Source organism: Chelon labrosus, assembly GCF_963514085.1.
Source record: "Chelon labrosus genome assembly, chromosome: 2".
In the NCBI taxonomy this organism is placed as follows: Eukaryota; Metazoa; Chordata; class Actinopteri; order Mugiliformes; family Mugilidae; genus Chelon; species Chelon labrosus.
Window position 1 is genome coordinate 2,144,693 of NC_140338.1, and position 20,809 is coordinate 2,165,501.

A 20,809-nucleotide genomic window follows, 5' to 3' on the forward strand; every position below is an offset into this window, starting at 1 on the left:
CACTTCCTGCAGACAGTGACACAAATAACTACCAAAACAACACATTTACTCTTTAGAGACTGACACAGGCTGCCCCGTGCTGCAGTAAACAGATTGTACTTTTATTTTAAAGCTGTGGACATACCGCAGGCGTCTGCAACACGTCATCTGATGTGTCATATGCTGGCTTCCATGTCAGCTTAATGGTTTTGTAAATTGCTCATTAGTTTCGGACCTGATACAGTGACAAGGATATGATCAGCTGCATTTTCCTTGTTGTTTAACGTGACCCTGATTATTTCAGGATACATTTAAAGTACTTGTTCTTGACTTGAGTGTTTTCTTTAAATCCCACTTTATAATTTTACCTCACAACCACTGTTTTACATCTTAAGTCGCTCCTTGTATGTTTTACATTCAAAACTTGGGTTATGCTACCCAGCAGCATGCTCACTGAGATCTAATGCAATCATTAAGGCGACTGGCCGGAAATATATTGTTTTGATAAATGTTTATGTCACTTTTCGTGCAAAAACATCTATGCCTGCAGTAAGTGTGATTAAAATAGCTTTAGAGTATGCTGTTGCTATTATTATTAATATTATTATGCCTGACACAACCTCCAGTGTGAGTAGGCTATGTGTCATTTTTAATAACCTCAAGGCAATAAAATGAGTTAACACCATAAGTTTTAAACTGACAGGTTGAGGATCTTGTTTATTCTACCGTCTGGCATCCAGCTCAGTGAGAAGAGTCGTCTTGGTTTTGCGTTACAACCCAACAAGCACGTCTGTCATGATCCCGGCTCAGCCACCGCAGGCCTTTCACCCTTTCACCCGGCTGGGGAAATGTTTCTGGCTGTGGCCGTCAGTCCCGTCTGTCGCCAACATCAGCTGATGTTTGGCCCCCGGCGCCGCGAGCCGACATGTAAGACGATGAGCCATCCCTCCTTCTCAGCGGATCGCTCCTCGTGACTCTATTCACATCCACAATGCATGCAGAGCCTTTTCACAGCGGCTTTACCCAAAGAGTGCACTTGACCTTATTCACACACGGGCGTCTCTTGATGCATCTGCTCCGACCATTACTGCATGGCTTTATTTTTTCAAAGTGCTTGCTAAACTGGAGTCCTGCTTTCAGCTAAAGCACTTCCTCCCTCTTCACCTCAAGTGTGCTGGTAGTTGGCGGTGGAGGCTGCAGATACCATCTGTCACCTTCTCCTCAGGCACCTCTGTGGAGAGCCTCAGAGAGAAAGAGAGCCTCAGAGAGAGAGAGAGAGAGAGAGAGAGAGAGAGAGAGAGAGAGAGCTGCATAATTTAACTCTGATTCCTCCAGAGCGAGCCAAAGCGTTAGCCGAAGCCTGAAACATTTCAAAGGGAATAACTGACATTAAAACATGAAGCGCTCTCTACGCTGAGCACCCACCACCAGTACCCTCCAGCCGTGAAACATCCTCACACAGTCACCTCCTTATCAGCATTTGTCACGTCTATATCCATCCACGGTGGCTGATAAAATAGCTGCTGCCTGGAAAATAAACACAAATTTATCGTCACTACAGCTGAAATGATCAGTCAGTTCATTCATTCATGTAACCGCTTGTCCTGTAAAGGGTCAGAGCGGGGGGACTGGAGCTTATCCCAGCTGTCATTGGTCTAGAGGGGGGCTCCACCCTGGACAGGTCTCCAGTCTATCACAGGTCTAACACAGAGAGACACTCACACCTACGGCCAATTTAGAATCACCAATGAACCTAACCAGCATGTCTTTGGACGGTGGGAGGAAGCTGGAGAACCTGGAGAGAACCCACGCAGACACAGGGAGAAGATGCAGACTACACACAGAAAGGAACCAGTCGACCTGGATTAGAACCCAGAACCTTCTGGTGGCTGTGAGGCATCAGTGATGACCACCTCACCACTGTGCCTCCCCAGTTACATCATACTTTTAACAAAAATATCGGCATCCTGGTTTTCTTTGCTTTGTAAGAAACTATAAACTAAATATTTCAGGTATAATATTATTATATTAAGTTGCTAACCTTTAGTCCTGGCTTTCAATGTGATGATTTTTTTATTATTATTTTTTTTGATTTAGTGAATCACTGCATTCATTGTCCTGCAGATGCTGCTTAAGAGCATCTAACTCAGTTCATGTTGTTCATGAGGAGTGGGCTCATAGAACGTGATGCAGTAAAAATATTAACGACAAAGAGGAACATGGGCAGCAGGTTTCATCTGATCACCTCTTTGACTAAAATGGGGCGGCACAGTGGTGTGGTGGTTAGCACTGATGCCTCACAGCCACCAGAAGGTTCTGGGTTCTAATCCATGGGCCGACTGGTTCCTTTCTGTGTGTAGTCTGCATGTTCTCCCTGTGTCTGCGTGGGTTCTCTCCAGGTTCTCCAGCTTCCTCCCACCGTCCAAAGACATGCTGGTTAGGTTCATTGGTGATTCTAAACTGGCCGTAGGTGTGAGTGTCTCTCTGTGTTAGCCCTGTGATAGACTGGAGACCTGTCCAGGGTGGACCCCCCCCCTAGACCAATGACAGCTGGGATAGACTGGAGACCTGTCCAGGGTGGACCCCCCCTCTAGACCAATGACAGCTGGGATAGACTGGAGACCTGTCCAGGGTGGACCCCCCCCTCTAGACCAATGACAGCTGGGATAGACTGGAGACCTGTCCAGGGTGGACCCCCCCTCTAGACCAATGACAGCTGGGATAGGCTCCAGCAGACCCCACGACCCTTCACAGGAGTAAGCAGCATAAAAACTATTTCTTTGATTATGGAAACGACAGGTTAGTAGCCGGTTGTTTTCCATCGTTTCTTGTCCCGTTCCTCCCTGGATGTTGATAGAGAAGGTTTAAGACTTATCACATTTCAGTTCACCGTCAATCTTCACATAAAAATACTCAAATTGAAAATAAATATGCCACGCACCAAAGTTTATTTTTCTTTTTTTCTTCTTTTTTTACTGAAAATGCTGAGCCAGCGGTCAGCCTCTGAGTACCGAGAAACAGAATGAGCAAAATACACCTTGGGCATCTCAACAAATAAAACGGACAGTTTAAGAGCAGCCATTGAAGATCTAGACACGGAGAGGCAGGGCACGGCGGAGAGACGCGAGGCATCGGGCTGTGATCTGACGAGCGTTTCGACTTCCATTAGTTCTGTGTTTGTTTGTGAAACTCTTTTATTATTGCTGTCAAATCCCAGTGATCTGAAACGCAAACCTTAAATCAGAATTAAAAATGAAACTGTAAACTGGATTTCGGAGGATGTATTTGATTTTTCTTTGGTGTGATTTCACTGCTCCTGTGAATGTTCATTAACAGCAACAATATAAAGTCTGACAAATACAGAGCAGGAGCTTTGACGGACCAGAATGCAATGCAGCTGCAGGGGCCTGGTGTATGGAAGTAAGGAGCAGGAAACAACCTTTATGATCCTTGAGTTGGACTGTAGTCGTCCAGATGTGGGAGCTCCTTATATTCTAGCTTGATTCTGAAAAGCAACGAGTTCATTAGTTTATCTGGAGCCTGTTAGGACGTGTTCTGAGAAATAAATAAATAAATAAATAACGTAAAGAGACCACAGGAATCTGAGACTGATACCTAAATGATATGAAATGCAGCGTGTTTAGAGGGAATGTCAGATTCTAACAGCGTTCATTGATGAAAGTAGACAGAGGTGAAGTGTAATGCTTGAGAATGTAATTGATTGACAGCAGTGTTGCACCAATCAGCCACAACATTATGACCAGTAGAAGTGAATAACATTTAAACCATCTTGTGATAGTTCAATGTTCTGCTGGGAAACTTCTGGACCTGGCATTCATTGGTGTGGATGTTACTTAGACATGTAGCCCCCACCTAGACCAGACCAGGCACCCCCACCCCATAGCAATGACACTCCTTGATGGCAGCAGCCATCCCCAGCAGGATGCAGCCTGACACAGACACACACACAAAAACACTTTAGGAACAACTAAAAAAAAAACATGAAGAACAGCACAAGGTGTTGACCTGGCCTCCAAATTCACTAGATCCCAAACTGATCAAGTATCTGTGGGATGATCCACAGAGGCCCCTCCCCTCAAAGACCCCCCCACTAACAACAGGACACCCTCAGAAGGCCCATGTCCATTCTCTGATGAGTCCTACACAATATTAGGAAGGTGGTCATAATGTTATGCCTGATCGGTGTACACATCTTTGGGTTTCTGATTGTTGATTTGTTTTTTCAAAAGTGGAGCTGCAGATGTGGAGTAGCAATAAAATAAAAGTATAACAAATGTAGTTCTGTTCTGCTCCATCTGTAATTGTTGTTTACATCCGTATAGTTTCCCTGTGATACGATACCAGATCAACCTCTGCAAGTATCATCCTTCATCAATGCTGCAAATTTCCGACAGATTTAATCATATGATGCATCTGGATGGTACGGAGTAAACCAGTGGCTTTTGGCCGCCCGTCATGAAACGTCACCTTCATGAACAACGCACGGCGTCAGAAGATTGACACCAGAAACAAAGAGTTGTCACCGTTTCCTCAACAAAAGCTGTCTTGATTTCTTTCTGCTGATTCAAAGAGTCAAACTCCAGACACAATAAATAGTTTGACGTGTCTCCTCTGCTGCCCTGCCTCTGTGTGCACATCTACCCCGAGGGCAACTTTCAATCCAAAACTCCTCATTTTGACAGAATGGAAGGAAAAACAAAGAAATGGCAGCAAAGAGCAGTTGTACAAATTGACCAGTGCATCGTGTTTTAGAAGTCCAGCTCAGCAGGAAACCGGAGAATTGAGTTCATGGTTCTTCTTTTGTTTTTCTGCCAGCATCTTTTCAGGTGAGAACATCCCTGCAGTCCCCCCTCAGACGTGACCCAGTCCTCCTGTCAACATCTGTCCCACCGTCCATCCATCCACCCATCCAGCTGCAAACTGTCCTCCCTCCTTTCATTAGTCCACATTAACACAGAGGAGGGTCCATCTCAGTCCAGCTGGACAGGACAGGCAGGTGTCCAGGGACTCTGATCGGCTGATGCTGCAGGACTGGCGGGCCAGTACAGATAAGTCCTCCATAAATAACCTGCAGACAGCAGGGGACGGAGACAAGATGAAGAGAAGCTAGATTAATGTGATATCAAACAGTGGTTAATTAAATAAAATAAAACCATGCTAAGCTAAACTGAAGCTTGTTTTAGTTGTACTTTAAAGGATTCAAATATAACAGGACCACAAAGTTCACAAAAAGAATCTGCATTGAGTTTTCTTGCAGAAATCAAGAAGTGCACTAAGCTCACTCACTTGAGCCGACGACACCTCTGCTGCTACGTCTGCGACTCGGCCTCCTGCACGACTCCCACCACCCTCCGGATGCTCTTGATTGACAGGTACATCTCCTCCTCGGGGTCGTAGTAATAAAATTTACTCAGGTAGGAGATCAGCGGTCTGGAAAAAACACAGACACAGGAGAAACAATGGTTAAAAGTCAAAAGCCGGGTTACAGGAGTCCTGTGAGGAGTTGAAACCAAACGCAAAACCAAGAAGATTATTAACATGTGTATCGCAGGTTTTATCAAAAGTGTAGCTGGGTGCCAGACAGGGGAATTAATATGATCCTTAGAATGTTAATAACTAGTAGGGGCAGCCTGATAAAGTGAAACTGAAACTGCAAGTATTCAAACCACATAAAGATCAAATCAAACAGTTAAGAGTCAAACAGATTCAAACACAAAAGTCTCACAAACGTAAACGAATCAACAGAAACTCACAGTTTAATGCATCTATCAGCTCTCTCTAGTCTATAAAATCTTCAGATTATAGTGAAAATGCACATCATCGTTTCAAGATTTCAGATTTCTTGGAGTTCTAAATCTAAACACAGTTATTCTGCTACACAAACTCAATCAAATGTTCTGTCAGTTTGTATTTTTGGTGCCCTGAGAAATAAAACTAGACGCTGACGTCTACATTCTGACGTGCACTTCTCTCGGAGATGAATCTGGCTATGCTGGGATTCACCATAACTGTCTGTACCTTAAATTATATCAAGGTGGGTAGATAAGAAGTCAGAGGATCAACAAAGTCATGAGGCATCTCCACCAGTCAATAGATTCATCAAACATTTGTTGAGGTATGGACCAAGTGGTGGAGCAGCTGTTATTGAAATCAGTTTGCTAACGTCCAGAGCCAGGAACCAGCTCTCGAGTTCAGCTTCTCTCTTCTTAATTTTGTTAGTATACACAATTGTAAGCACTGCAACAAGTCTGCTGCACCTTCTTTGTTCTTTACCTGTTATATGAGTTATAGCGTACATGCAGACTGATATGAACTGATCGGGAGCTGCCTACCTGGGCAGTGGAAGTTCCTGGATGTGGTCGATGCGGACTATTTGTCGAATGCAGAAGCGACAGAGGTGTTGTAGTGATTTCACGTTGCTGAAGCGAGACACGGGGTACAGCAGCTGGACCGGAGTCGGAGGGAGGCCTGGAACAAAGAGGAAACAATATTATTTCATACATATTTCGATTTCATACATATATCGATCCTGACGACCGCCTCTCCACCGCTGTGGCCTCTGGTCTCGGTACAGTGTTGGAGCAGCAGTAGCCCATCACTCATGGCCCAGGTTAATTACAGCTGGAAACCTCTCTACGACTTTCAGGCACAGTCCCCAGGCCCATTAAGGACTGAACAATGTTTTATTTGTTTAATAACTTGTAATTGATTAAAATTGATTAAACAGCGACTCTTTTAGCTCTGGTTTGGTCTCCACCGACTCTGGAGAGAAACATCTGTCACATCTTTTTAAACAGTTTGAATCTATAGCGTTTAGCCAGTGTTACTCAAACAGGAGAGCATCGGCTGGAGTATTGACTTGTTTAAAAACTTGCAGCAATTTTTGTAAAAAAACGGTGATAACTTAGAACTCTTTTAACTCTGTTTTGGTCTCCACCTGCTCTGGAGAGAAACATCCGTCTCTTTAGCTGCTAATAAGTGGACTTTTAGGTTACATAGCAACTCTTTTAGCTCTGTTTTGGTCTCTACCAACTCTAGAGACACATATCTGTCTCTGTAGCTGCTACAAGAATGGATTTTTCTGCAAACAGTGCCAAAAACAGCGCTATGATAACGGTGAGATTCAAACCAAATAGTAAGTCATAGCACCACAGCAAAACTAAAAACTCACTGTAAAGATTTTGATGCATTTTTAATCTTAAACTATATATATTATAACTTTTTTAAAAGCTTGGATCTGTAGTATTTAGCCACCAGGGTTACTCATCTGTCTAAACACCTGCTGCAATTTCCATAGAACGGCAGTAGCTTATAAAGCAACTCTTTTAGCTCTGGTTTGGTCTCCACCAACTCTAGAGACACATGTCTGTCTCTTCAGCGGCTACAAGAGTTTTAGACTTTTAGATTTGTTTTCTGCAAAGAGCCACAAAAATGACACTCTGATAGCAGTGAGAGTCAAACCAAACGCTGCCTAAAACTCACTGTAAAATATTATAATCTTTTTAAACGCCCATGCAAACACAAAACAAACACAGCACAACCCACATTCAGCCAAGATGGGACACGATAAAATCTTTGCTCAACTATCTTTTCAGTTTTTATGAAGATGTAAGATTTGCTCTGTAAAATCACTCGGCTACAAATTCTTCTACCCGCAGCTAAAAATAATGTTTACTCTGTATTTATGTCAATACCACATTTCCGCTGGGGGATTATTTGACTATTTCATGATTCAGTTAAATCATGTCCCTACAGGTTTGTGTTGTAATGTGTTGTAGTGGAAGCAGCTGGAGTCGTCAGCAGAGTTTTGCTCTTTTTGACGTTTTGTTTTCTACCTGATGATCCCAGTGTTCAGTAAAACACCTGCATGCTCGTCTCTGACTGTATGTTTCCAACGCACGTCACTAAATTCACTATAAGACATGAAAGTTTAACCTCAGCCGCTTCGTACTAAATGAATGTCAACGACATCCTGATGAATTCTCACAAACATGAATCATTGACGAGACACAGAGACGGTCGCATATATTCAGATCCTCTCCTCCGTCTCTCCAACGCTTCTCACTAAGTGGCAGCTCACATCCATTTTTGATTGACTCACACAGCGTGCCTGACCTATATATAAATATATATATTTATTTATTTACCTGGAACTCTGGAGCGGAGGAAGTAGAGGAATTTGCCGTTCTTGGAGTGCATGATGGCTCGTTCGATGAACTCCACCACAGAGTGACAGCGGTCCTCGAACTTCGGGTGACACCACAAACTGAAAGTCCCTGGAGACAGAAAGGAACGTTTATCTGTAGGTTAAGCATTTAATAATGTTAAATAATGTTGTATTACTATAAAGGCTGAGAGCAAACGTTCATATTCTCTCTCTCTTCTTTCAGGGTCTTAAAAACTTCTGACTGATCTGCTTTGCCTGAACTGTGCTCAGAGGACAGGACGCAAAATGGACAAGCTGTGCAAAAGTAGATGTGCACCTTTTCTGTGTGGCTAAGAGCTGCAACATGAAGCAAGTGCTGGAAAACAATACACCTCGGTTTTCTTTTCTTACTTTATTAACTTGCACGTGTTTTCTTGTTTGTGCAGCGAGCTGTTGTAAACTAATAGGCGGTTAAGACTTCTGAGGTCAGTCTGTGAAGGTTCTCACTCATCCAGGTCATGGTTTATCCAAAAAATGTTTAAATAAAAAAGGCAACTTGGATGAGAGGTGAAATGTCTTCTCTAAAAACTCTACAAGTCCAGCTGCCTTCTTTAAACACTCTTCAGATAAGTTGACGCAGAGGCTACGGCCACGGCACAGACTCCTGCACAGACCCGTGTTTCCTCTTTAGTGTTTCCAGCTGCTTCTCCATCTCTACAATTTTCAAATTGATTTTTTTGGATCAATAAAGATGGAACACATGGAGGAAAGGTTAACTGAGGAGGCTGGAAGGTACAAACATTTGTACAACTCGTCTTCTGCGAAATTTCTGAGAAAGCTTCAGTCGCCGTTGTTGAAGGTGAAGCAGGAAGTAGAAACAAAAACGCTGGCTATATGCGCAAGTTACAGCATCTATGTCCTGCAGTACTCTAAAAGCACCTTTAAGCGTCCTAACACAGAGAGACACTCACAATGAACCTAACCAGCATGTCTTTGGACGGTGGGAGGAAGCTGGAGAACCTGGAGAGAACCCACACAGACACAGGGAGAAAATGCAGACTACACACAGAAAGGAACCAGTCGGAACATGGATTAGAACCCAGAACCTTCTGGAGGCTGTGAGGCATCAGTGCTAACCACCACACCACTGACACCAGCGTTCCCAGTTGTCTGAAATTTCACCAAAGTCGAGTCGTACAAACGTTTATATCTCTGAACCTCCTCAGTTAACCTTTCCTCCATGTGTTCCATCTTTACTGATCCAAAACAATCAATTAGAAAATTGCAGGGATGGAGAAACAGCTGGAAACACTAAAGAGGAAACACGCTGCTACCAAGAGGACCAATCACAGCTCTTCTGGTCTAGTTACATTTCTGAGGAGGTGCATGTCAGTCTTCGACGTTAGGGTCTGGACTTTACAGCTACAGCATCACATTGAGGCAGAAGTCTAAACCGAGCATTGCTTTTAAAACAAGCTTTAACACAGACTGAATGAAAGTCTTCACTGCTCTGGTTGTATTTGTTCTCAGGCCGTTAACGTCCTCCAGGAAATAACTGTAGGCATGTGTGACTATATCTGTTTATATCTGCTTCTGTATTTCTTTAACTCTTTCCTTATTTCCAGATTAAAAGCCTCCCTCACATCTGTGCCATAGACATTAGTATGAATTCTTTAGTTAGACCGAGGGCAGAAACATGATTCTGTGACCTCTGACCTTTCATCATTGAGTCCAGTTAAATGTTTGAAGCAGTTTATTTAAGGCGTCGGTGAGAAGCATTCACCAGAGCAGAGAATCCGCTCTGAGCTCTCTCCTCCCCTGTGCCTCTGGTCTTTATGCTAAGCTGGACCGACCGTGTCCCTGCTCCATCTCTGCACTTAATGCCTGCACACATTTCACTGTCACACAGCAAGAAAAACGACCGTCCCTCTACTGAACGGTGCAGAAATAGAACTCATCAGATGTCTAAAATATGAGGACATGACATAATCATCAGCCAGTCTGCAGCGGAGACGTCCAACCATGTGGAGATTCTGATTCATTCCAGGCCGCGATGCGTTCATGCAAACAAGACTGCGCTGCTGATGTCAACGTGTTGTGTCAGTCATGGTTGCATGTCTGCATAATGAACGTGTGACTCAGAAATGAACCTTGCTGGGTTTTGTCACACACGTGCAAATATGAACGTTAGGTTTTGTGACTTATTCATGCCTCAGCGTTGTGTTTTCACTCAGGATGCTCATTCATTTTTCATTTTTCTGACCTTTGTAGTTTGTTTTCTGCGTCTGTGTTCAGTGCATGTCAGGCCGTTTGTAAAAGGTCACGATGAAATATTTACCCGAGTGTGACTCAGGTCAGGTCAAACGTGTGCGTGTCTCACCTCTGTAGTGCTCCATGCGAGTGTGGTGCGTGACTCCCTGCGATCTGAAGCTGAGGCTCAGGATGTACCGAGGGTCTGAACTGTCTCGGACCAGGAAGGATCCGTCCGGTTTCCCCTTCAGCTTCATCTCTGCGTCCTCCCAGTTCATGGGACCCCAGTACCAGCCGCACTGCACGTCAGGGACCAAAAAATAAATCAGTCAGGAGAAGTGACATCGTTTGTTTGATCCAACTATGCATCATAATGTTATGGCTGATCGGTGTAGTTGCTGATAAACCAGTTATATAGCAGATCATCATCATCACCTTCTCCAGCTCCCTCAGACTGGCGGTGAAGTTGCTGGCCTCAGACCTACGCAGGGCGCACAGCATCGGGGGCGGAGCCTGCCTGGAGGTGGGCGGAGCATCAGCCGGCGACGGGTTTGAATGAGGAAGAGCCCGGAGGAAGGTGTCTAGACCAGAGACGACACGTCACGTTAGTTAAACCAACACTGTTTGCTCAGTTTATTCAGATGAGAGCAAGGATTTCCCACCATCACCCTCCACCCAACCCCACCATCACCCTCCACCCAGCCACCACCACCAACCCCCACCCCCCCAGACACGTCTTACCATTGAGGCTGAGACTGTGCTGGATGGTGGCGTGGGAGGGAGGAGGAGGAGGAGGGAGAGGCAGGGGGAGGGACTGCAGGGAGGCGCCCATGACGCTCACTAGAAAAGGCCCAGGCTGAGGCCCGGCTATGTCATCTGGAGGAAGGAGAGGAAGGTAAGGGGAGAGAGGGATGGAGGGATGGAGGACAGGAGGGAGGAGAGGAGGGAGGACAGGGAGGAGGAGAGGAGGGAGGGCAAAGGAAGTGTCAGGAAAGAAGAGGTTGGAAGAGAAAAAGGATTGAAGTCAGGAAAGGAAGGAAGAAACTTTACCTCTTAGAGTTTATCAATAAAAATGTCACTAAACCAAAGAAAAGCTGAGCTAAAGACACGTGTCCTGCTAATAAACATGAGGTGTAGAAACACAGCTCCATCCTGCTGCCTGACATCTAAGTAAGTAAAGTAAACTAAATACTGATTAACCTGCAGCTGAAACTGAATCAGAATCAGAATCATTTATTAATCCTTCAAGGAAATTGTTTTGCTGCTGCTGCTGCTGCTCCAGTTGGAAGGAGACAGAGTCAAATAAGTACAATAAAATAACAATATAAAAAAAATAAATGGAAATAAATAATAATGAATAAAAATAAAAATAAATGGAAGAAATAACAACAAAATAAAATAAAAATAAAAATAAATGGAAAAAACAACAACAAAATAAAATAAAAATAAAAGGAAGAAATAACAACAAAATAAAATAAAAAGAAAAATAAATGGAAAAAATAACTACAAAATAAAGTAAAGTGTATGATGCAACAAAACTAAATAAAAATAAAATAAATTGAAAAATAACAACAAACTTAAATAAAAATAAAAATAAAATAAATAAATAAAAATGTATGATGCATAAAAACCAAATTAAATTATAGCAGAGTCTGAAACGTTAAGAGCAACCAACACTCAGCGGGAGGACTTCTAAAGTTTGACGGCCACAGGCAGGAATGAGCTCCTGTGACGTTCTGTCTATTACTGTGGTAAATATAGTTGGTGACTGACTCCAACCTTGTGTTTCACATTAAAGGTCTGAAAATCATGAGACACAGTAAATAAAATGTCCTAATATTTGTGACTCACTTTTCACGTGGCCTCAGTGAGAGACTGGTCAGACTGTATGTTGAATTTAAAAAGGAACTGAATGTGCAAAAACTTTAAAATTAGCTGGTTATCTGTTGTGTCACCGATAAAAACAAAACCATTAGAAGCAAAAATAGCCGGTCTTTGAGAGTCCAAACAAGAACATAACATGTTCATTTCCCCCCGTTACAGAGTGTTTACCAGCGAGGAGAGGAAAAACTGTTTTCTCTTTGCTATCTTGCCATCGATTGAGTCATTGCATCCGGATTTAAAATTAAATCTGGAGTTTGCCGCTGACCTTTCAAAGCTCCTCCAATCAGATTAGGGCAGATTACAAAAACTTGTCTGCGTCGACGGGCTCCAGAAATACACGTCTGAAAAATAAACTAATAAGTACGTTTCATCTGAACCCGCTGATGCTGGGAAAGGTTTGGTTTTGGAGAAATACGTGTCGTTTATATGAGACGAGAAGAGAAAGAGAGAGCGACAGGAAGCAGAGGAACAGTACCTAACAGACTGAGACTCCGTCGTGGAGGAGGGGGAGGTGTGGGAGGGTGAGGTGTGTTCGCCCCTCGCTGCGAAATATCCACATCCACCAGAGAAACAGTCTCACCTGAAGAAGAGGAGCAGACGAGGAGGAAGGAGGAGACAAAGAGTGGAAGTGAGAAGGAGGAAAGTGAAAATACAGAGAGTATAAGAGATAAGAAAAAGAAAAAGAAGAAGTAAAAGGGAGAGGGGTTTTTGTGCAAATGTTGTTTTGTCTCTTCTGCAAAGTGCCATTACAGCTGCACCAGGCAGGATGTTTATGGAAAATTACACCCAGCTAATCAGGCTAAATCGCTGCAATAAAGACGAACATCCCATCTCCGCTAATTGAGATGCTGCAGATTCACTGTTTACCAAAGTCAAACTCTGCAGTAGGGGGGCGAGGGGGGCGAGGGGGGCGTTGGAGGGGAGGAGGGGGCGATGGGGGGGTTACTGGCAGTGAAAGAGACGAAATCAAACATTAGGAGACGAATCCCCACCGTCCTCCCCCTGAAATCGATTCACAGATCAGATGAGCTGGTAAACACATGACTCCAAACAGCTCACCCTGCCTCCTATGAGCCCACAGAGGGGAGCGTTGCAGGGTGAAGCTCTAATGTGTCTGGTGGTTTGTGGATGAATTATTTGAACCTTTAACCACCACTCTTACCTCCTATTGTTCTGAATCCTGTCTTATGATGAGATCAGTTAAAGAACGCTTGAAAGTTTTAAGGAAGTTGAAGAAATACAACGAACACTAAAACATTAAATGTTGTTTTTCATAAAATTTTCAGTGCCGTTTAAAAAGTATTTCTGAGGAATGGGCTAAAATTCCTCCAAGCTGCTGTAGACCACTGATCAGCAGTTACCAGAAACATTTAGTGACAAGGAGGTCACAGCAGATACTGGAGACAAGGAGGCTCTGACTTTAACACCTCACTGAAATGATTCATTTTCGTGAATAAATAGATGCACAAGCAGTGGCGGCTGGTGAATTTTGTATTAGGGGGGGCGCAAAGTTTGTAAATCAAACCCCTGTAGGAGGCTCTGGGGGCATCCTCCCCCAGTAGATTTTTGTGATTTTCACGTACAAACTAAGCATTTTGGTGCATTCTGACAAAATAATAAAGACAAAATAGAACATCTCCTTACAAAGACAAATGGGGCCATGGAACTAAGTTTTAACTTAATTTATTTGCCTTGTAAAATCCAGCAAGTTTAAAAATGCTAATACATCAAACATTTTAATCGCATATAAATATTTGACCTGAGAACAGTTATTTTTTCATATGGATTTTTAGTATACCATTGAATAATGACTGAAATTTCCCATCCACGGGGCCAACCAAAGCGGTCTCATCAGCTTCTTCGTTCATGTTCACTGTTGTTTGTAGTCTGAAGTAATGAACGCTAGTTGGTGCTCCAGTATAATCGGTCCGCCGAACTCATCCAGTGAGAAACGTTCCGCGGTGCAAAAATAAGTGTGATTAAAATGCGTAAAAAATGATTAACCCGTTATTTTTGTGTAATTAATTAATCTTAATTAACAAGTTAAAGTCCCGGCCCTAGTTTTAAGTCCTTCATCCCCGTTGTAGTCCATAACATCTCTGTCCCGGGACTTTGAAACAGCACGCAGGGGAAACAAAAAAAGCCGTTTAACACGTTTGAGGTGAAGCTCCTTGTGTATGTCCTCCCACGATCAGTAGGCTAGCCTGCTGCGAAATGTTTAAGTCCGGACAGTCGGGTCCCAACTCCTTCATCCTTTTCTTCTCCACAGCCGACCTAGTATATACAGTCAATTCAGCCGACCGACGAAAATTGCGCGAATGCTTCCTGATGGACGTGATTGATTGATGAATTGTCCAATCAAGCAGCCATCTCTTTGCTCAGTTACGTATGACTCAAGCGCGTTAGGGCGAGCCCCAAATCCTCATTGAAAATGCATTGAAGGCTCATTTTCCGAAAAAAAAACTTTTAACATGAGAGTCAATGGGAGAAGCTGGGGCGATTTTCCACGTTGATGAATTCGCCCAGAGAGGCGGGACCATTTGAAACGCGACTTGAACCTGACGATTCTGATGACAGATATTATGTCTAGAACACTGAAAACTACTTTTTCTGTGATAGAATTTGTAAAAAAAAAAATCCTCTTTCTCCCAGCTGGTAGGGCGTCGCCCAAATCGCCCCTATACACCATCCGCCCCTGTGCACAAGTATAATATTTCTGCTTCGGTTGTTTGATTGGGTTCTACTTTCATTACTTGCGTGAAAATCTGCAGATGTTTTGAGTCATTTTTATGCAGAAATGTAGAAAATTCTGAAGACGTAAACACTTGAACAGGAGCCTATCCCAGCTGTCATTGGTCTAGAGGGGGGGTCCACCCTGGACAGGTCTCCAGTCTATCCCGGCTGTCATTGGTCTAGAGGGGGGGTCCACCCTGGACAGGTCTCCAGTCTATCCCGGCTGTCATTGGTCTAGAGGGGGGGTCCACCCTGGACAGGTCTCCAGTCTATCCCGGCTGTCATTGGTCTAGAGGGGGGGTCCACCCTGGACAGGTCTCCAGTCTATCCCAGCTGTCATTGGTCTAGAGGTGGGGTCCACCCTGGACAGGTCTCCAGTCTATCCCAGCTGTCATTGGTCTAGAGGTGGGGTCCACCCTGGACAGGTCTCCAGTCTATCCCAGCTGTCATTGGTCTAGAGGTGGGGTCCACCCTGGACAGGTCTCCAGTCTATCCCAGCTGTCATTGGTCTAGAGGTGGGGTCCACCCTGGACAGGTCTCCAGTCTATCCCAGCTGTCATTGGTCTAGAGGGGGGGTCCACCCTGGACAGGTCTCCAGTCTATCCCGGCTGTCATTGGTCTAGAGGGGGGGTCCACCCTGGACAGGTCTCCAGTCTATCACAGGGCTAACACAGAGAGACACTCACACCTACGGCCAATTTAGAATCACCAATGAACCTAACCAGCATGTCTTTGGACGGTGGGAGGAAGCTGGAGAACCTGGAGAGAACCCACGCAGACACAGGGAGAACATGCAAACTACACACAGAAAGGAACCAGTCGGAACATGGATTAGAACCCAGAACCTTCTGGCTGGGAGGCATCAGTGGTTAAAAGGATAGTGGGATACTTCACACAAGACCTGCTATATATGATGAATGAATGCAGATGTTGTTCCTTGTACATCAGAGAACCTATTAAGGCTCCGTTCTTATAAATGTTGAGCAAATCTTGGCGTCTTCACACGACTTCTTGGACAGAAATGAAACTGACGTGTCAGTCTTCTCCTCTGACTGTCTGGGTGAGACATCAAACATGCATCCCACATCACTAAATATTAAATGCAATACATTTAATATTTATGGTCTTGCTCTGTCTATGAATGGGACTATCCTTTAAGTGCATGCTGCAGAGTATTTTGCGTATTTTCATATCTTTTTAAAAGCTCCGCTTGAATTTTGCAATTTCATTCTTTCGTGGATACAAAGACAATAAAGCCTTTTCTAATTTTCTAAATATCATCTCCCCGGGAACCTGCAGCACTCCAGAGATCAACGGATCAGCTGCTCGGCCAATGACATATATGTGTATGTATATATACACTGTTTTTGTTTTGTGCCTGGTCTGGTCTAGGAGGGTGCTACATGTCTAAGTAACATCCACACCAATGAATGCCAGGTCATTGTTAAATGTTATTCACTTCTGCTGTCAGTGGTCATAATGTTGTGGCTGATCGGTGTATGCTTGTAAATGTTCCTGTTTTCCATTAGTTCAGACTCAGCTGTTCAGGAAGCAGTGAGGGGCATTTTCCATGTTTTTCTGACATTTTCTAAGTATAGTACGTATAAGAGGAAAGGTCAAAACGTCACTCTCTCCAAATGAAGCTGAAGTTAATCCTGCAGCAGAGCGCATCTTTCTCCAACCCGTGCATGTTTTCCGACACTGATTACTCCTGCGCTCAGTTTAGATGTTTAGACGGAGCTGTGCTGCAAATTATGTGATGACACTGAACACCGGACAGAAATGAGCAAACAAGTAGCAGAGGAAACAGGGTCTGCATGTGATCTGCAGGAGGCGTGTGGGTCGAGGTCGAGAGGTTGCAGGGGCTTTTAAAAGGCAAACTAGTAGAGCCGTCAGATAAATCTAAACTGTGGTGATGCAGAAGTTGCACAAAAAGGAAAATACTCAAGTAAAGTGCCTTAAAAATAGACACAGTTCCATTTCATAATTAATAAAATTCAAGGAACGGCGTCGAACAGTGGCTTAAACACCGTCTCTTTCTACGTTCCCTGATGGTAAACTGAATATTTCTTGGTGAAACAGGAGCAGCTCTTACCGGTGAAAGCAGAGAGGGAGGCAGAAAGGGAGGCAGGGGAGAAGGCACTGTGGGCCCGGGTCAGTCTGGGCTGGCTGTGGCTGCGGGACAGTCGTCAAGATGGACAGAAGACGAAGAAGAAAGAAAAACCATGAGAAGAGAGTTAGTGAGCAGAAGGAGCATTAGTAAAGCAGCTGCAGACGTTCAGAAACTTTTCTCCTGCAGATCTCTTTCTCTTTTTTTTCCTCCTCCTCTGTTTGATGCTCTTTTGCTGTGGCACTCCAAAACTTCTGAAGCGATGTTTTTTTAATCACAGTCTTCCTTCAGTGTTCTCCGGTGAATAATGACGACTAGGCAGCGAGGAGGACAGAGGAGGACAAGCCACGGAGGGAAATGTCTCCAACTAATGATGTGTAATAGCAGCGTTTGGAGAGAGGAAGAGCTGCCAGGTGAAAGTTATTCAAAGTTCTTAGAAAACAACATTTATCCAGCTTAGAGGAAACATATCTAATGCTTTCAGCTGTTCAAATCATATTTTGGGTTTGGGTTAGAAGTTGGACCATTTTGTTTTCTAAGTTTCTGAGGTCGCCTATCTTTGGTTTGTTTGACGATGGAGAAAGTCAGGGCTGGTTAGAAATCAGAAATCTGTTTTATTTTACATTATAAATCATTCAATCTTTCTCCTTTTCTGTAAACTACACCTGCCCAGATTTTGGACCTGGATTCATCCCTGACAGACTAGTCTGATCTTAATCCTTAGTCACCAAACATGGAGGACCTTCTCACCTGTCTGCATCCTGCTCAGCACCAGACGTGCTCGCCATGTCCACCAGACTCCCTGCAGAAGACACTGAGTAGGTCACCGAGGGCCTCTTGTCCAGGAGGTGACTGGAGCCGCTGCAGCTTTTAGTCCGGAATAGTTTACTCAGTCGGATTTTTAAAGAGCCCTTTTTGGACTTCCCTGGAACTTTGAGCGGCTTTTCTCCACCCGCGGCCCGGCCCGTGGGAGTCCGAGGCGCGCTGGTGCACCGCTCCGGCCGCTTCCTGGGTGTCGACGCCTGGCTCGGGTTTGGGCTCGTGGCCCACGGTGAGTTCTGGACCGGCGTAGGCGACGGTGACTTGGCTGAGACGTGCGTGGCGACCTCCGGGTTCCCAGAGCTTACCTGTGAGAGCCGGCTGGATAGGTTCCCGTGGAGGCTACACACCTGCGCGCCAAGGTGCGCCACCGCCGCCGCCGCCGCTTCTGACGCCGCCGGAGCCATGTCCTCCACCGGCCTCCTCAGCTCCAGCTGGAAACTGCTGATGGAGAAAGATCCGGACATCTTTTGGACTATTTCCTTCTTCCTGTTGAGTAAAAACTCGCGGCGCCCGGTCTCATCGTCGGTCTCGTCCTCCGGGCACTCGTCCATGCCCAGGCCGTCCACGTCCCCGCTCCCCAGCCCCTCCAGCACCAACAGAGCGTCGCTGGTCTCTGTCGGGTCGTCGCCGGGCTCCACTCCCACTCCAACCGGGCCGTGTGCACCCTGACACGAACACTGCGGGAGCTCCCCTGCTTTGAAAAGCATCTTGGGCACCGCACCGACCCCCAGCTTCCCGAACCGCCGGGCCAGCTCGAACACGGCACCCTCTCGGTCCCTGGTGGCACAGCCCCATTTAGAGTCGATCACGGTGAGAGCAGTGGATCTCTCCGACAACACCGGCCACTCGGGTGGGGTGGTGATGAGAGGATGCCCGCGGCACAGCTCCGCAGCTCCCTGCATCTCCGCAGAAACGGAGACTGGCGGATGCGCCCCCCATGTCCGGTCCAGCAGGTTTTGCTGCTGCTGCTGAACGTCCCTGGGACTCAGAGTGTTGTTATTCACAGCTGGGCCGGAGCAGCCAGAGCCCGGGCTCTGGTCCAGAGCATCCCTCGTCTGGTTCAGACGGTCTAACTCTAAAATCCCCTCTCCGTTCCGCATTATATTGGAGAAAACCAGCAGCTGAGGCCGTAGGCCGGGGCTGGTAGCGAAGTCAAAGCCCTGGGCCTCCATGGAGCTCTGCTGCGGCGGAGGCGCGGACAGCGGGGCTCGGCTCTCCGTCCCCGCGGAGTCAGGTGCAGCCGAGCCCTCGCTGCTCGGCTGGGCTTTGTTCAGGTGGCCGCCGCTGGGATGCTCCAGGCCCGGATCTCGGCTGATATCCAGACCCGCCTTGACGCCGCTGTGAGCCAGGACCTCCTTCCCCAGCCCTGCCACCACCGCTCCCGGCGGAAGATTCCCGTTTTCTGCGTCCAAGCGGTCATCCTCGGCCGCGGAAACCAGGCGCATCAACACGAAATCGGGCGACATATCTTGCGCGTTGTTCATAATTATTAGTCAGGATCACGAAGCGAGAATTACAGGCGATCTGCTCTTCACATAGCTAACCGCGGAGATCTCGTTCCTGCTATAAAGAAAGGGCCAAGCCTCCCATAAATAGGCTAAGAGCGAAAATGCCACAAAAAAAATCTATCAGGCGATGTTTTCATCCTCCTCCCCTAAGACAGGACCGCATCCATCTGTCGGATATCTGGGGAGATGTGCGCAGTTTGCTCCCGGCAGTCAGCAGGCGGACCCCTGGGTCAGACATGCGGTCTGGTTTTAGTGGAATAAAAGCCCGTGGAGTCTCCGGTCAGTGACCACAGTCTCAGCCTCTGTGTTCCCAGCCAGGCCCCACCCGCTCCTCCTCCTCCGCTCAGCCCATAATACCGCTTTACGAGCCCCGATGATGAGAACCATAAATCCGTCTGTGGCATTTTAATATCACAGGGTTACCTGATTCTGACTCACACTGCACTGATTTGGTTTTTTTGCTTTTTTAAATGATAAAGGTAAAATAAAATTCAAAGTTAAACTGGGTTTTGTTATTAAAGCTGCACCTCATAGACAATCAGTTTATTATATGACTCTAGTTCTATAATCTGCTGCTTTCTAAAACCAGAGAGTCTAGCCCTGATCATGTCATCATGGAAAACAGGATTTATAATAATAATAATAATAATAATAATAATCATCATCATCTTTATTTGTATAGCACTTAAAACAAAGTTAATACAAAGCAGAACAATTAAAACACAAGGAAATATAGTTAAAATCTTAATTCAGAGTCAGCTGACCTGATTTTTATTCAGGCAGATCATTCCACAGCCGTGGGGCCCCTGACTGCAAATGCCCCCCTTTTGTTTTCATCCGGGCCCCTGGGACCGACCGTAGACCTCAAGGTAGACCTTCAGTGTTCACACAAAGGCTGCTGCAATAATCCAGAGTCATGACAAATAAATAAAGACGTCCACCAGGGATGGACTAAAGGTTTTTCCAAATACAGTGTCAACATATCTGGTCTCAGTTACGTCCCTCTGCTCCTCCACCGGTCTCACAGTCAGAGTCTAAGTGTCTTTAGGTGGTGCATGGTTGTCCTGATCAGCCTCGTCTGAAGAGGCATGGACAGGGTCTCTGCGTCTCATCGGTCGGTCTGATGTTGGTCTCCACTTTGGGTCTCGACCTTAACGAAGGCTCGTCCAGGATTTGAATCATGAATGCTGATATTTTTATTTAGATTATTTGTATATTCTAATCTGAAGCATGACTTTTAAAAAACAACTAATAAATGCTTCTCTCTTACTGTCCATGCATTCTTGTGCTACTACTGTATGGCATCTTTTTTTTCCACTTTTGCAGGTTTTATTATTTGTACACTGTAAAAAATAA

The 20,809-nt window shown here is 45.3% G+C and overlaps 1 protein-coding gene across 1 annotated transcript; it reads right to left on the reverse strand.

The window, feature by feature from the left end:
- Positions 1–5,309: 5,309 nt before the first annotated feature.
- Positions 5,310–19,429, reverse strand: socs7 (suppressor of cytokine signaling 7; the record flags this gene model as incomplete). The annotated part of the gene is made up of 9 exons (XM_084558376.1): positions 5,310–5,430; positions 6,333–6,468; positions 8,148–8,276; positions 10,527–10,695; positions 10,832–10,977; positions 11,138–11,272; positions 12,756–12,860; positions 17,109–17,188; positions 17,874–19,429. The coding sequence occupies 9 exons, from the start codon at positions 19,427–19,429 to the stop codon at positions 5,310–5,312; spliced, it is 2,577 nt and encodes an 858-aa protein (XP_084414502.1).
- Positions 19,430–20,809: the final 1,380 nt, after the last annotated feature.